The sequence below is a fragment of the Centruroides vittatus genome, unplaced genomic scaffold, assembly GCF_030686945.1.
Source record: "Centruroides vittatus isolate TY-2023 unplaced genomic scaffold, ASM3068694v2 scaffold_899, whole genome shotgun sequence".
Taxonomy (NCBI): Eukaryota; Metazoa; Arthropoda; class Arachnida; order Scorpiones; family Buthidae; genus Centruroides; species Centruroides vittatus.
This window is the reverse complement of record NW_027122719.1, coordinates 1398717-1416403: the sequence shown is the minus strand read 5'-3', so window position 1 is coordinate 1416403 and position 17687 is coordinate 1398717. Positions and strand designations below refer to the sequence as shown.

At 30.7% G+C, this 17687-nt stretch overlaps 1 protein-coding gene across 1 annotated transcript; it reads right to left on the bottom strand.

Annotated features, from left to right (window-relative positions):
• Positions 1-4741: 4741 nt before the first annotated feature.
• Positions 4742-17625, bottom strand: Bug22 (cilia- and flagella-associated protein 20). The gene is made up of 5 exons (XM_067288718.1): positions 17436-17625; positions 17280-17359; positions 11963-12074; positions 9536-9724; positions 4742-5061 (listed from the first exon to the last, which is right to left on the bottom strand). The coding sequence occupies exons 1-5, from the start codon at positions 17517-17519 to the stop codon at positions 4948-4950; spliced, it is 579 nt and encodes a 192-aa protein (XP_067144819.1). The 5' UTR covers positions 17520-17625; the 3' UTR covers positions 4742-4947.
• Between the last annotated feature and the right edge of the window lie 62 nt (positions 17626-17687).

Sequence of the window (17687 nt, the reverse complement as noted above, 5' to 3'; positions counted from 1 at the left end):
ACAGGTATTCTGCAGATTTCTTATTCTAACAAAATGGAGCCTTACCTCACCACCATTGGGATGTCTGCTGTTCTTGCACTGGAGACTATCTAATAGATGGATGGACTGCACAACAGTTGCTGATGCATCCCTGCTAGACTGGCTGCCAATGTCACCAAACTTCACATAATATGACTTTTTTCTAATGAAGGTTCATAAAGGTGACCTGTCCAAAGTTTGCCACAGCAATACCAATGCTGCTGTGCTTCAGTGTACATGGGATGAATTTGATTAGAGAGTTAATGTGTGTTACACAACTCATGGAGAATGTATTGAACATCTGTGACAATGTACAAAACTTCAGAATTACTGTACAGGTGACTTGCCTCTGTTGGCTCACAAACTGAAATTGGTACCTACATCAAAAATGCATCAATTGTCTTTGTATTATATGGTGTCCCAAGATTGATACATTTTTAGATGTAAAGAATAGAAGCATTGATTGAATGTTTCTTATCTTTAAATTTCTTAAACTAAATAGAATTAAAATCAATTTTCACAGATATTTAATTATGCTACTCATCATTGTGGATTAATATTGGGTTGTTTGGAAAGTAATTCAATTTTTTCACGAAAAAAAATTTTCTTATATACTTTATTGAGTTACATTACATGAAGGGACCCAAAAATAACAGGGAAAAAATTCAGAAAAAAATTGTGTATTTATTTTAACAACAACATGTTTTAATCTCCTTCAAAATACTTTATATTAGCCTCAATACACTTGTTCAAATGTTTTTTCCATTGTTCAAAACACTTAGAAAATTCCTGTTGTGAAATGCCTCTTAGTGCCTCTGTCATTTTTGTTTTCACTTCTGTCTGAAAGCACTTCCCTTTGAGTTCCCTCTTCATGCTGGGGAACAAAAAAAAATTGCAAGGTGCAAACAAGATCAGGCCATGCTGTTTCTTCTCAAAAACTGCTGTATGGAGAGTGCCATGTGAGCGAGCATGTTGTGAAAGAAAAACTAATCCTTTGTTTGCCACAAGTCTCTTCTTTTCCTTCTCACAGCATCATGAAGTCTTTTAAGGACTTCCAGATAACAATGTTGATTAACTGTCTGGCCTGGATGGACGAATTCGGAATAAACAATTCTTTTCACATAAAAAAAAAACAGAACAACATGGTTTTCATGCACAACTTCACTTGTCTTGCTTTTTTGGGACAAGGAGATTCTGATGTTTTCCACTGGCTGGATTGACATTTGGTTCCCAGATCGTAACCATAATTCATCACCAGTTATAACCTTAGAAAACAAGTCTGGATCATTTTTCAAATGTTCTTTCAAAGCTTGATAAGCTGCAAGGCGATTGCTTTTCTTATCAGTGGAACAAACTTTGCGGAAACTCTTCTCATGCAGAGTTCTTGTGACAAAATTTGCTGAATCAAATTCCACGAAATCCCAGATAAATCAATGAGTTCATCAATGGTTTGACAGCAATCTTCGTTAATGAGAAAGTGAATTTTCTCAACATTTTCGTCAGTTTGAACATTGGATGGACAACCAGACCTGGGTTGATCTTTGAGACATTTCTCCTTTTTGAAAGTGAAAAACCACTTGTAAACCCTTGTCTTACTCATGGCATCTTCTTTGTAAGTACATTGAATCATTTCAACCATTTCTGATCCACTTTTCCCTAAGGCCAGGAACACACATGCGTAAAATTCAGCGTAAAATCTAGTATAAAACAGAAAACGTAAAAATTTTTCTGAAATTTTGGCTGAAACAGAACTGAAAATAGAGTAGAGCGTGTCTCTACTTTTTACGCCGTAAAATTTTTACGCCAAAATTCCTCCAATAAAGAGAAGTCTTTTCTATGACGTCAAAGTAGACACGTGCTTTTTATTCTAACAATGGCGGCAACGAGGGTTAACCCTACAATTGTGACGGTCTCAAAAAATCAAAAAATAAATGAAATACAGGGGTTTATCGAATTTGTTCGATCACATCAGTGTCATGCATAAAGACACTGTATTTAAACAACGTTTATGGATGGCTGTAAGTGCAAAATTTCAAACAACAGGTAGGTCTCGTAAAATCGATATATAGGCCTAGTATTTAGATCACACGTTCTTTACTTGAATTTGAAATATAAGTCTATTAATTTAAATTTTCTATATTATAGCAGAGGAAGTGGAGAAAAAAATGGAAGATACAAAGGGATAGATAGCCTATACGAGAGGAAAAAGTTAATAAAATTAGCACTGTTGGTAACAGTGGTGTTTCCTATTCGGCCAGAATTTTTACTATGTGTGTTCTGGCATAAAAGCGTAAAACAGAAACTGAACTGAAAGCTGATTTCTGATTCAGTTTTCTGCCACACAATTTTACGCATGTGTGTTCTTGGCCTAACAGGAAACAAAATTTCAGCTGTTTTTCGTTTTCGATGAAAACGAAAAAACAGCTCTCTCAAAAAAATTGCTATCTACTAAATCAGAACTAAGACATGTAAGAAAATATATTGCATGTCTTAGTTGTGATACACTACAGATTTTTCAACACTGTTCTCCTGGAGTATATGGGTTGAGAAAAGTTCAAAGTCCGGGGCAGGCGAAAGAAGACATTCATCGAGCAGGGGAGATGTAGCAAAGAAACAGGACTCAGGACTTCTCACCAGCAAGTAGAACAGATGAGGAGGTTCCATTAGCAACACAGCTTAAGATATGTAAATTCAAGGAGACTGCTTCTCCTAATGCATTGACACTGCGTTTCATGTACAAAGCCCATTGACTCACCATGTGCAAGTGCAGTTTACGGAAAGTGGTTTGTCTTTGAAGATTGATGATTATATCAATCTCTGCCTTTCGATTGGCCATTCCAATTGGTTGATCTCCCTCATCCATGCTTTCTGAGTGGCTGATCCCTTATTATTAACTAACAGAATCCAGCTCAGATTGCGGGAGAGGTCAACTCAAAATCGACTTCAATCTCCCAACCGGAGATGGTCAATCTGGGGATTGCATTCCTTCCAAAATTGATGACTTTGTGTCACATTCTAGACACAGAGTTTTTAACATTTTTCTTTTGTCATTTGAGAGAAAAAAATTTTTGTTTAATCAATGACTAAATTTTTGCAAATTTTGTGATGGTTTGGACCTGTCTGGAACCTCACAAATGAAACAGACCAGAATGAACCTCAGTCCCTAGTTTTTAGTTAACTTGCACAACTACAATAAAAATGTACAGTATGAATGAAAGCAATCTACAATTTGTATCACATGGACATTTTAGTCTAATCATAAATGGGATGAGTTTATTTTGATTATTGTAAATATTGGTTAACTACCATTGGTTGAATAGTTTAACTTGAGAGAAAATGCCAAATCAAATTCTTATATGTTGAATATTCAAATTGGGATCACACTACATTTATTATACATAGTTCTAATACCTTTGTGTAAAAAATCAAAGCAACACAAACATACTTGGAAAAAATGCAGAAATGAACAGCTCTTCATTGCATTGCAACGAATCATCTAAATACCTTTTCTGAGGCTGCCTGATAAACTACTGGATGTACCAGAACACTTCCTCTGTTAGCAGTTTTAGCAATTGTCAAATGATTTTGTTGTATATATCCATATAACAGTGCACTCATGCAACAAAATGTAATCATGCCTCATATGTCTTTTGTTTATACCAGTATAATTTTCTAGTATTGATTAGTAAACTTTATTTCCATGCTTCATATCTATGAAGGGTTTTTTTTCAAGGTCCATAAAAAAAAGACAAGTGTAAATAACAAAATGAATTTATTACCAAAAGTTAGGTACAAATATGGTTACTTTTCAACAATCACCATGAAGATTGAGGCATTTGTCATATCTGTAGATGAGCTTTTCCATCCCCTTGTCATAGAATGTTGCCACCAATGAATTGAGATGGGCCCTAATGTTGTTTTGAAGATAGTCATTAGTCTCAAATCTCTGCTCTCCTAGTTACCTTTCCTGTTCAGGAAAGTTTGTTTGTTTTAAGTTATGGCAATGCACTTGGAGATGATGCCTTCCGGGAGGTTTTTTTAAGGGAAACTAGCCCCTATTTAAGCATTACAGACATGAGAAAACTCCTCATGGCCAGCCCATCCGAGTGAGGCACGAACCGTGACCGAACTCCCAGTGTTCAGGGAACGAAGACCACTTGGCCACTGGTGGGCCTGTTCAGGAAAGAGGTGGGAAGTCACTCGGTGCTAAATCAGGGCTATACACTGGGTGTTTAAAGGTGGTGAAGACTTCCACCCAGCTTAAAACTTTTTAATGTGTGAAGACTTCAACTTTTTCCAGAACTGAAAACATGGCTAGCAGGGCAGAGGTTTGAGATCAATGATGATCTTCAAAACAATGTTGTTAATTAATTAAGGCCATCTCAACTCACTGGCAGCAACATTCTATGACAAGGGGATGGAAAAGCTCATCCACAGATATGGCAAATTCCTCAATCTTTACAGTGATTATGTCAAAAAGTAACCATGTTTGTACCTAACTTTTGGTAATAAAACAAAGACAATTGTAAATAACAATTTAACAAAATGAATTTATGGACCATCAGAGCTTGAAATAAAACTACCCTTGTACTTTCTATTAAATGTATTTTTTGTTTTAGAATCTTAAGATTTGTCAATATTTTAAAAACAAAGCCATTAGTTTTCACATAATAGTTGAATATTTTTCATTTTTCTTTTAAAATTATTCAATATAAATTAAAACTTAAGATCATAAAATATAAATTTTTTATTCGGTATGTACAAAAATTTTAGGTGCCGAACATTATATCAAAACTTTCATTAAAAGAATTTCATTTAAATTTTATGAAGAATTAAAATTTTCAAAGGAAATGACCAATAACTAAAATTTTAATATTTTTTTCATTGATGATTCATCAACATGGTGAAAACAATAAAATTTGGAGAACTTCAAGTTTTTGATTTCTGCATTGGAAGATAAAGTTTGAACTCTGCTGGTAATTCATCTTCAGAGTACATTCTGTCACAAAAATATACACGTCGGATGCGACAATTAGCATGAATCTATAAAAGAAAATAATTTTTATTTATATGGCTATTTCAAAACAATTAAAATAATATATTTAATTCTGTAAATCCACAAAAGTAAACTATATATCATTTTATTTTTTTTGACAGCTTAAGTATTGACAACTGAAAATCTATACTATAGGAAGCAGCAAAAATGTTTACTCTAGATCAGTGACTCCCAAACTTTTTCGATCCACTGCCCCTTTGTTCCATAAAGTTATACCCAACACCCCCTAACTCATTTTCTCTTGTGTGAGAAAGGATAGAAAAGTTTTCCTAAGAATATTTCCAACGAATCTCACACTTTGTGCCTTTACATTGTTCTCAACATCTAGAAACCACTAAACGCGATGTTTCCTCTTATCCGTTTAACAGAGGAAAGAGAACGGCTGTCAGTGACCCCAACTTTTGCCTTTGGTCACCGTTCAGTACCCTGCCTCCAGTGTTCCCCTAGATTTACTCACCGCCCACAAGGGGACGTTAATGCCCACTTTGAGAAATGCTGCTCTAGATGATTACTAGAGCAGTAGATGCTATGCTTCTATACAGACAACATAGGGCAGTCACCCGTACACCACTTAAAATTAAGGACTTTTGTCAAAAATCCTAAAAATTTCAATAAATAAATCAGTTACACACACTATCAAAGATAATATTTTCAACTGCTGGTACTGGCCAGAAGTGGACTATTCAGACAAATAAAATTTTTAAAATAGAACATGATCCTGAGTTTAATCTGAACCTAAATTAAAAAAGAATAGGATAATTTGGTCTTATTTTTTCTGAAAATGCCTCCATTAACCGACCATAAAATGATCTCGAAAAAGTGTAGTGCACAGACAAAAATGATACTATGCACTCTATGAAGTGCAAAACACAATAATGATATGTAATTGATAATGAACTTACAAAAATTGTGAATTGCTATACTATGTTTGTTTGTGTAACTATTTGGTGCTGATTTTAATTGTTGTTTAATCAAAATATTCAAACTGAGTACTGTTCTTACCAACACAAGCAACAGATTCTTTTTCAAGCAGAACTTCATAAGATATGGCTATGTAGATCACAGACATCTTTGATAGATGTGTGACTGAAAATGTAAACATGTGAAATGCTTAAGCCAGCTGAAGAATAACACTACAAAACAGCCTATAATAAGGTTTCATCAAGATGTTTTCAGAAAGAAAAAAAAAATGATAAAAATAAAACAATTTTGTCTGAGTTTAATCCAAATCCAAATCAAAAAATATGTTAAATTTTTTTTTATCTAAATAGGACTTTTGACCTGAATAGTCATTTCTAGCCAATATTGGAAGTTGAAAATATTATCATTCAAAATAACATACCTGAGTTACTTATCAAAACTTTTTGGATTTTTAATGAAACTCGCTCCCCCTTCATTTAAAAAGTGTGTGTAGGTAGTCCGTATCAACCTGTATAATGTTACATTAATTTTTCACAGAGAATTATTGTATAATACTTTTTGAAAACAGTAAAAATATAAATTTTATTTTTAATTCATTGCAGAATGTTTGTAATCAATTCACATTTACCTACTCTTATTTAATAGATATACTGTATTTACTCGCATTCAAGACGAGGTTTTACTCATCACAGCTTCAAATTTGTAGGTTGTCCTATACGCGCAAGCAAAAGATTCTTTGCATTTTTTACCCTCTTCTATTTAAAAACAAAAGTATTTTATCTGGGTCATTTGAATCGTTCTTGTATATTGTCAGGAGTAAAAATGAATAGCAATAGGAAAAGCAAAGCTTTTGAATTGAATTCCAGATTGAAATTCCAAAAATCATATGGGAGCCTGATATAAGTTTTAATCCATTCCCATGTGAAAACAGATGATTATTCAGAAATCAGAATTCAGAGAAACTCATAAGTATAATCGACAAAGTGGATTCGAACTGTTAAGAATTGGTAAAAAAGGTTCCCAATTGTCCAGCTTTACTTGAACAAATTATGTCAATTTTACAAGATTTTTCCTTAAAGTTTAAAATTCTAGTTATTTTGCAGGACAATGTGTGCATTTATGTTCATTTGATATTTTACTTGTGATTAAACAAAATAAAATTAGCATTGTATTAATAAATCTAATTTTCTTTATTTTGATCTTTAAAGTCACACCTCGTCCTATATGTGAGGTCATCTTATATGCAAGTAAATACAGTAATTTTCATTAAATTTATCTAGTAAATGAAACCTTATATAAAACATTTCCTATTCCCATTAATTACTATGCAGAAAATTAAATATTTTCAAAATTCTGAAGGTATTATTATTTTATACATTTTGTGTTTTTAAGGTCAAGATTTTAACAATTAGCATAATTTTTAACACAAAAACATTATAACAGGACAATAATACAGCATTATATGAATAAAATCTATAATTAGTTTTAGTAAAATTTTGACACTATCCATCCAGTTATCTAAATTTTATCAAAACAATAGTAAAATGAATTTATAGGTATGTATATTAAAAAAAAAATCACTTTAATCTGAGTCAGTTGATTTTTCTCAAGGCCATACCAAGCTAGATGATTCAAGACTTTATTGTAGCATATTAGCATATTTTTAAACAGATTATACATCATATGCATTTCGGGCTATCGTGACCTTATAGCTCCTCTTCAGTGATGTATTAGAAAGAGAAAAAACACAATTTGAAAATAAATAATAACATTAATACCTGATACATTCTAATCTACACGCCATCAATGCCGTAAGATATTGGGCTAAATAAAGGCTATAATATTATTTAATATTATAGCCTTTATTTAGTCTGATATTTTACAGCATTGATGGCATGTAGACAATTTGAAACTAACACATTTTATGTTTTCTGTATAAATACAATTATAAAACTTTATACTTATTGCACCCAGTTTAACTTATTGTAACTTTAGCTTTTATACACAGGCTGCAAAGGTGATGGCAACTGCAAATCGGTTTGCTCGCACAGTTGGAGTAAAATTTACATTGTAACACTTATTCGTATAGGTTCTCAAGTATATTAAAAGTTTTTTGTAATGTTCACACAAGTACATAGACAAGAAAAGAATTACATTACTGAATTAAAGTGATTTTTTTTTTATATACATCAGTATTATACAGCACTCATACTATGCAGAAAAATTTATAGGTATGTTTCCACTGTTAATGATAATTTGGTGTAAATGTGCTGTAAGGAACTGAGTCCGAACGTTATTTTTATTTTATTATTATTTCCGTTTTATTATCTTTTGTTTGGGGTTTATGTTTATTTAGGACGAAGGTTCCCCACCACTCTCTTGTTAGTAATGAAAAAATGAAGATAAAACAACTCACGGAGAAATAAGCGCCGTAGGAAAAAATCTTGCGCACTTGCGCTGCCCGGCGGAAGTAACAGTCCGCAGAAAAAAAAATGGAGGGGGGAGTCCCCACAATCACTAGTAGAGAAATACTTGATAAACCGTCTTAAACATCCCAGAAAATTATGATAAATATTTTGTAAACGGTTTATAAGCTTTGTCGGAAACTTAAAGCTGCCAGAAGAAAGAAAAGTTAATGTTAGCAACTAAGTATGTAAATAAGGGGAGTAACCCAGCTCAAGTGTGACGTCACCTCACAGTATAAAACCCGTACGTTAACCGAAGAAGGAGAGGTGAATTTCAAACCGAGGCGACTTTGAGAGAGAGGTTAATTCGAAAGCGAAGTATTTTCTGATAGAAGTCCAGATTGATAGTTGGACAATCCAAGGTGTTAAAGAGGAGTTCGATTGACGATTTGACGATATCGAAAGGATTGAGGAAATAGTTTTCTTCGTATAGTGAGGTGACGAGATAGACGTTTAATTAGTAAGAGATTTTGTTCATAGTTTCTAAGTATTTGATTTGTCGAATTTCAAAGGGAAATTACTATTAAGTTAAGCTAAGTAGCTAAGTTTATTGTCGGGTTGACTTGTTGATTTTCGTTAATAAATTTTGTTTGGAATTATTGACATTTGTACGTAGTATGTTCTAGTTATTAATTAAATATATTTGAACTTTTGATTTGACTTGATATTTGTCGTTATTATTACTAATTTTTCGGTGCACGCTTAAAAGCCCAGGCCTGGCAAACTAATCTCAAATCCGCGTAAAGTACCCGTTAGGTTAACGGAAGTTTTACCGACCGTAATTATAGTCGGTTTCCTAAGCTACTAAAATTAAGTACTTTACAGTGCATGATATTGAAATTGTATAATACAAATGTTTGTTCATTAGAAAAATGTATAAATCTGAACATATTTTACACACATATAAGCATGATTTATTATTATTAACAGCAGATTTTTGAGAGAAGCTTAGCATGTATAGAAATAATTCATAAAATTTTAATAATATATTTTCAGTTTTTTTCAAAATTATTAAAATTTGGCAATACTTAGACATTGCTCTTCTGTACAAATAACTAGTTTGGAGATAGATTACCTGAACTCTAAGTGTTTCCAAGTAATTTGAGCCATAAGCTCTTCTTGTGAAATCAGACAAATTAAACTGGATTTGATTCCACCCTTCATCCAACCTCATAGGCATTGTACAGATGAAAGGTTTAACTCTTGTTGTACTTTGATAATTACTTGCACGAAATCGTCTTCTAACATTTCTGTCATCAATCACCTTTAAAAAGAATATTTTAAGTTATATGTTTAATCATATAATTTAATTAAAATATTAAATATCTCAGAAAAATAAAATACTTTAAAAATCCTAATATAGCAAAATTTTGAGTATTTTTAAGTTATATTAAAGAAAACAATTGTTAGATAAGAAATTAAAAAGCAAATGAGATTTCATTATTTAGGTGAATGATGTAAATAATTGAGTAATTTATTTTCACACAATGAATTAAACAAATATTAAAAAAAAAGAAACAACTCAAAGAATATAACTAATAATATTTTTATTCATAAAGTAATTTTTTCACAATTATGAAAAATATATTGCTATAAAACAATAAAATAATTCAAGAAAATATCTTTTTTAATGGGAAAACAAAATAAATACAGTAAAACCCAAATAAAATGGAAACCTGTCTATATAGAAAATATAGAAAATTGCTCCATTCTGAATTTTAAGTTTTACTGTAAGTTGGAAATCTGTCCAATGCAGAAACAAGATTTTAGGTACAAAAGAATATTATCCTGAATAAAATGGAAAATTAAGATTCCACATATTGTGGACAAATAAGTACATCATCTCTAAGTATAACAGTTTGACATACTCTACAGTGACTGTCTTCTGAAGAACAATTTCAAGCCTTTTCTGATACAAAGGTCAAAATGACAGACATGGACACGGGTCTTTGTTAGTATTAGTCCTTGTCGGAATTAGCCAGGTCAGTGTCATCAACAGCTGTTAAAATCATAATGAAAAAGTGGTAAAATGCTATATTATCATTGAGAAAGTTATTTGTTTGTAGCTAGAGAAAATGGAAAAATAGCTAAATCCCTATCTTGAAAGTAAAAAAATTATAACTTTTTATATCTAAATGCAAAATCAAAATAGCCATTTCTAGCAACAAAATAAATTGGCAACATAAAGTAGAAGCAGAATTGAGAATTTCAAGAATTTGATGAATTCTTGAGAACAAGCAACAAATATTTTTTGAAACAATTTGTTGAAGCAATAAAGTAACACAGTGCTGCCAATTTGCCTTTATGGAGTATTTAGTAACTAGAATAGTATTCAAGAACAAGTTGATTAATGTTGTTAGTAATTACAGAAATTGAAATAAATGATTAATTAAAGTATTAAAACTCATCAAGAGCCAGATCACTGAATAACTTGATTTCTATATTACTGCAATGTGATTAGAATTTCTGGCAAGACACTAGTCCTTGGTACTCGAATTTGCATGTCTGCTGTTATGCAAGGTCATAAGGATTGCATCTAAGAAGCATTCAAATACCTAGCACAAGTTGTTGTTAACACAAACTTTTTAGAATCTAATAGGTCCCAATTCTTTCATTTGAATACTCCTATCTTTTCTACAGATATCACTTTGAATTAATTTGGATTCTTGAAAAAGTTGGAATTATTTTGGGTTAAACTTAGTAATGAAATTGTTTTCACATATGTAAAAGTGAACTATAAAAATGAACATAACTATTGACAGTTATCCGACTTTAACAATAAAGAAAGAAAAAAGTATCAAAACTCATCCCCACAAAAAACGGAACCTGCTCAAAATGAAAAATAATTTTGGTATGGTGTGGTATGGTGTGATTCTAGTTTATACAGGGTTTTACTGTATTTGATAATAGAAATCCTTTGTATAGTCGTAATTATATTTTATATTTGTTAAATGTAAATAAACGCCGGCCATGTTATGTATTTAATTTTTTACTTTAAAATGTAATAATTTAACTGTGGCAATAGCACTAGAGGACGCTTTTTACCTGTTTTACATTCTTTTACGGAGATTGAAGCCTCTAAGGAAAGGTCGCCTCCAGGAGTTTGTGAAATTTAAAAGGATTGCTGATGGTGCGAACGGCGGATTAAAGACAAGACAAAGTCTTCAACTTTGTATAGTCGTAATTATATTTTATATTTGTTAAATGTAAATAAACGCCGGCCATGTTATGTATTTAATTTTTTACTTTAAAATGTAATAATTTAACTGTGGCAATAGCACTAGAGGATGCTTTTTACCTGTTTTACATTCTTTTACGGAGATTGAAGCCTCTAAGGAAAGGTCGCCTCCAGGAGTTTGTGAAATTTAAAAGGATTGCTGATGGTGCGAACGGCAGATTAAAGACAAGACAAAGTCTTCAACTTTGTATAGTCGTAATTATATTTTATATTTGTTAAATAGAAATCCTGTATATTTATAAAAAATTAAAAAATTTAATTCACCTGTACTTCAAATGTGAAATATTTTTTCATATTTTTGACAATCATCACCATGTATGGAAGCTTTATTCCAAGTGTCTTTGTTGGATCAGCTGGACAAGATATATATGTTGTACTGTAAAAGAAATATTTTATTAAATTTTATATTTTAATTATATTCTAAATTACATGAAATATTCTGTTTGCAACATCATTTATTTGTCACATATAGTAACTATGCATATACAATTTCATGAAATATAAACTATTTAGAATTAAAAGGACATAAAATTTGGATAATAAATTACTTATGATCTGAATGATTATAAATTTCTTCACAATAAAGATACACAAGCAACAATATTCAATTTAAATAACTATCAGTAAATTTTTGTCCGATGGAGAATTATTATTTAATAGAAATAAAGACGAATCTGCCCAAAAGGGATCACCATTTATTTTCTGTGTTCCGAGACAATACACTTTTTCGGCAGCAGACCTTTCTTTTTAGTAATTTCCGGCAGACATGTAAGCCTAAAAAGAAAGGTCTGCCGCCGAAAAGTGTATTGTCTTGGAACACAGAAAATAAATGGTGATCCCTTTTGGGCAGATTTGTCTTTATTTCTATTAAAAAATAATTCTCCATCGGACGAAAATTTACTGATGAAAATTGTACAAATGTCGTCACCAGGGGCAGCTGTCTTTAAAATCTACATTTCCCAGTGATTGTTTCAAGTGGATAAAAGCAGTGAACAACCCCCAAAGGTATGGATGGATGCAGGCAAGACATCTGAATGTCACCAGTTCCTTTTTTTACAAATTACTTATAATTTTAATTGGAAATGTTTTGTGTTTTTGCAAGGACTTTTTAGTAACTTCCGGTGACATGTAGCCTAAAAAGAAAGGTCTGCCACCAAAAAGTGTATTGTCTTGGAACACAGAAAATAAATGGTGATCCCTTTTGGGCAGATTCGTCTTTATTTCTATTATTAAATAACTATCTAAAATTTAAAAAATAGATGTACTAATTAGAAGAAACAAATATAATTAAGTGTCAGGATCATCCATCCTTTCCTCATTTCTTTGTAGGTTCTGGTTGATAGACAGAATTTTCAATGTTCTTCAATAATCATCAGGGTCTGAAGTGATTAAAAAAATTTATGATGACAAAATGCTGTTTATTATGCTTATATTCAGCAATTGCAAAAGACTGAACACACACAAATTGGCAGCACATTAATTATAGATACAGGCAAATGATTGTGTGTTAATTCATTGTTTATTTTGATTTTTTGAAACTATTATAGCAAAAATATGTAAAAGTAAAACTGCATATAACAACGCATGTATGTGCTTTGTGTCTCATTAAATTATGCTATTATTTTGAAAGAAATTAATGTATCATCATCAAATCAAAATGCATAAAAATTAAAACTGCAAAATGCTTTAAAAATTCATATCCAAATTTATATTTTACATATTAAATATATATATATATATATATAACATTTTTCAAATACAATAAATTACAAAGATAGTTTTAAACTATTTAATAGTTTACTAAAACATTAATTATTAGTGATGAACAAATAAAAGTAACCCATTATACAATGAAAATTAATAGACATTTGAATAAAAATTATAAATGAAGATTACATCTACATAGTTTGTCTGATAATTCTGGGACTAGTTGTTTTATAATTATACTATAAAATCAATCCCAAAATTTTGGATAACAGACTGACCACTAAGTGGTGCTCTGTCATGTTTAACTAACTAGCTTGGGTATGTCAATGAACTCAAGATTAGTTTATATTGGTACAATTGTCATATGCACTCTGCACTAAATATCATCATAAATTTAGTACTCAGCATATGATATTATATATGCCTTTTATGTGTTTAATATTAAACTAAAATATATTTTCCTTGTGACTTTACTCAGAACCAGTTTTTAAAGAATTGTCAACAGCTGAAGAGGGATTTAGACCCTAAATGCATAGTAAATCAACAATTCAAAATGATTAATTTTGCCACGCTCTTTTAAACATATATCTGTATGATAAGTCCTAAATCTGTCGAGTTGAAGTATAAGAGATAATGATTGATGGACAAAAACTAACTGAATGGAGGACAATTGATAAAAGACCAAAAACTAGATGGGAAGACAATCATAAATGTTGTTAGTCCACACTGATCAACAAAAAAAAAGTCACAGATGGAAACTGATGGGAAAGGCCTTCATCCAACAGTGGACAGATACAGACTGAAAATAATGATGATGATATAGAAACACTTATCTAATTTGGATGAAACAAATATGGAAGTAATTCTCACAATATCAACCAACAATATATTTTTATCTCCATAAAAATGTTTTTAAAAATTATTGGGATCCATCATTCCAATAAATTTCTATAAAAATTTGTGCAAAAAGTGTTTCCCTATGAATTATTTTCTTTTGAATAGAAAGAAGTTGTCTCTTGTCAGTAAATAAGTTAATAGAAAATAAAGAAAACAGTTAAAATATTCATGTATCACTTTTCATGCAGCATTGTTAAAGACAATCATAACTGAAAAATAAAGGGCCAATTGTTCGTTCTAATAAATTTGTTTAATTAGCTATAAATATTATTGTTTCTGAATATTTTGCATAATATCTCCTCTAATACTGTATTTAGTGACAGATTATCTCCAAAAATTTATTAAGAAATGTAAATTTAAATGTTACAAAATGTTACATAACAGTAATTAAAGTTATCTATATTTTAATAAATAATTATAATGATCATGAAATTCTTATCTGGATACCTGTAGAAATGATATTTTTATAGTTCTCTGTGAAAAAACTATTAAAGCAAGGGAATGTAATAAAAGAATCAATCATTCCTTGCATTTAAAACACTCATTTACAATATACTGTTGTTTTGCACTGTCAAATAAACAGATATTAAAGGGAATTATGAAAAATAAAAAATTACATTTTGCATTGGCTGCTCCATAAAAATACAAAATTCAACAAAGTGCAACTTAAATAGAACAGTTAAATAAATAATTCTATATCAAATTAATTATAATCAATGTACCTTTCTCAAAAGCTACACAATTTAGCAATATATTTTATATAACCAACATTTAATCTTAGAAATAATTTTATTAAAAATATCATAAAATTAAATATTTTTGCCAATAGAAAACTTTGTTATTCTTGTGAAATGTATCATGGATCTCACTGCCGGCATACTTTTATAAACAGTACAAGTAAACAGTCTTATATTTTTAGATAACATGTTTGACTATTATAGGATATAGGTAGATTATTTCATTTAACTGGAAATATATTTTATCATTATTGATTGACATAGATAAAAAAATTTTATAAACTTATGAATAAATGAACAATAGCTTTTGAGGATTATAAAATTAATTTTAGAATTTATATTTAATCTGATAAAAATATTACAAGAATAACATTTATATTACAACTTATTATTAGAAAACAATATAAACATTTTTATTTTAATAAAATTCTCAAAGATGTGAAGTGCATAAGAAAACCAAGAAAATAAACCATTCAGAAAATATTTCTTATTATTGTATACAATCCCGTAATTGAAAAATATTAGAGTATTGTGCGTTGTATTTTTGTTAAATTTGAAGAATTTCCAACAAATTTATTTTAAAAACACTTTAAAGAAAATTCAGTTGTCTTCATGAACAGTTGGAAACATACAAAGTTTTGTGATCTACTGATTGTTGATTAATTAATGTTTGTATGTATGGTATATAGTCAGCTTGCATTAATACAAATCACTAGGGGAACAGTAGTTAGTTCACTTTATCAAAATTTTTATTTTGAATTAATTTACTAAATAAAGTTATATAAAATAAAATTTATATACAAAAACAAATTAATGTTCTAAAAGATTTTCAAATCAAACAAAATGAGGAGGAGACAGTATTCAGTGTTTATTTATGGAGCAATATATCAGCATGGTTAAACAAAACAAAACTAAAAATATGTTTTTTTTTTTATATTGAAGACTGTTTGAAAAAGTGGAAAATACTTTTTGGCACCAAAAGAGCCAAAAAAAAAAAAAAATCCAAATTTGGTGCAAAGTAAACAAACCTGGCATCACTGTATGCACTCCCCAATAGGCAAAGTAACAAGTGCTTATATTGGACCACATCTACTTAAAGGAGTGGGCACCTTAAACTTTAAGACTGTTTTCTGAGTACAGTAATCTGATGTTTGAATTGTCTGTAATTGGAGATCAAACTATCTTTGCTTACTGAGAGAAGAAAATCTATTCTACTCCAAATCAAACATTCTACAGTTCCACTTCACATCAAAATCGTAAAAAGAAACCATTATTGGAAATAAGGTTATTTTTTGGGAGTTGTGAAAGTAATTTACATTTTGGTTTCATGAATTCTGGTAAAATTTTTGTTCACTTTATCATGTGAAAATTAACATTGTGACAACAGCAAAATTTGCTTCAACACAAGAATTTATTTTAGCAGTGTTTGTTTTAAGGCAAGTTGACCGTAATTACAAATTTTTGGTACTTTTTGGTTAACAGGATACAGAAGACTATCGCATTTAACAATTTAGCCCATGCGACAATGCCAGTTTTGAGTAGCCCATTCAACTGTTTGTGGCGTACTTGATGTTATATAGTTTTAGGGAGGTGTGGGGCTCGCCCCCACCCAGGTGCCAAGGTGGAAGCGAGGGCAAGCACCAGGGCACACGTCTACATGTGAAGCATGTAGAATACGCTGTAGACTAATACATGTTAAAAACTGACCTTTGAAGACAAATATCATACAAAGGGTCAACAATTCTGGGGGTGGTGGTGCGAAACACCTCATTCAGAGCTCTAATCTTACACATTGCCTTATGCCAGCTGACACGACGAGAGTCCCATTAACTAAAAGGTACCCAAATTTTGTATCTCTCCAAAGTTGAAGTTTCAAAATAGAAACCATACACATGCCTCTCATGTATGAACCCAGGGGAAGTATTAGGTAGCCAGCAAAAAGGTGAAGGACTGAAAGACAAATCGGAGCAGATACAACTTGCTCCGACTCGTCTTTTCCGATTTGCCGGAGGAAAAATAAACAAACAAAGAACAATTGGCATTAGTCGTTCGGATAGCAAAGGAAACACTCGGACAAGAGAACGAGAGCAGAGCAACTAATCACACTTTAAAATATAAATAAAAAATGAATTAATAATTTTTAAATGCATACATTTAAAACGTTTCTAAATATATAACTATGGGAAAACTTAAGCATATTTAAATATTTAAAAAAAAAAACACTTGTATTACAAACTCACCTTACATTTGTCCCTATTATTTCAAGAACTAGGGACTGAATGTCATTATCTGTTATTCTCTTAATATGTCCATTTCGAACCTATTACCATAGAAAATGTTTAATTTAGAAATTCTAGATATAATCTAAATATATAAACTGATCAGATATTTAATACCTTTTTATCCCAGATTTGAAGAGGTTTGCTGCCTATGCTGTATAATATGGATAAAAATCCACTTTGAAACGTATTTTTAAACATAGCTTCTCCAATGTATTCTCGTCTGGCCAAAAATTCGAGATCGAGCAATCCACAGATCTCTGTTCGGTAGAATAATCAACATTGGTTTCCAAGGTAACGAGTTATCTGCCATCTTGCGGGAAAAATATAAATTAAAATTTTTCCATTTTATATATATATTTTAATAAA

Excerpts from the sequence above, each read along its gene's own strand:
- Bug22 (XM_067288718.1), bottom strand. The coding sequence starts at position 17,519 with ATGTTTAAAAATACGTTTCAAAGTGGATTTTTATCCATATTATACAGC. Across the intron at positions 12,075-17,279 it reads ATAATAGGGACAAATGTAAG|TACAACATATATATCTTGTC; the intron begins GTGAGTTTGTAA and ends TTTCTTTTACAG. Across the intron at positions 9,725-11,962 it reads ATTTCACATTTGAAGTACAG|GTGATTGATGACAGAAATGT; the intron begins GTGAATTAAATT and ends TTCTTTTTAAAG.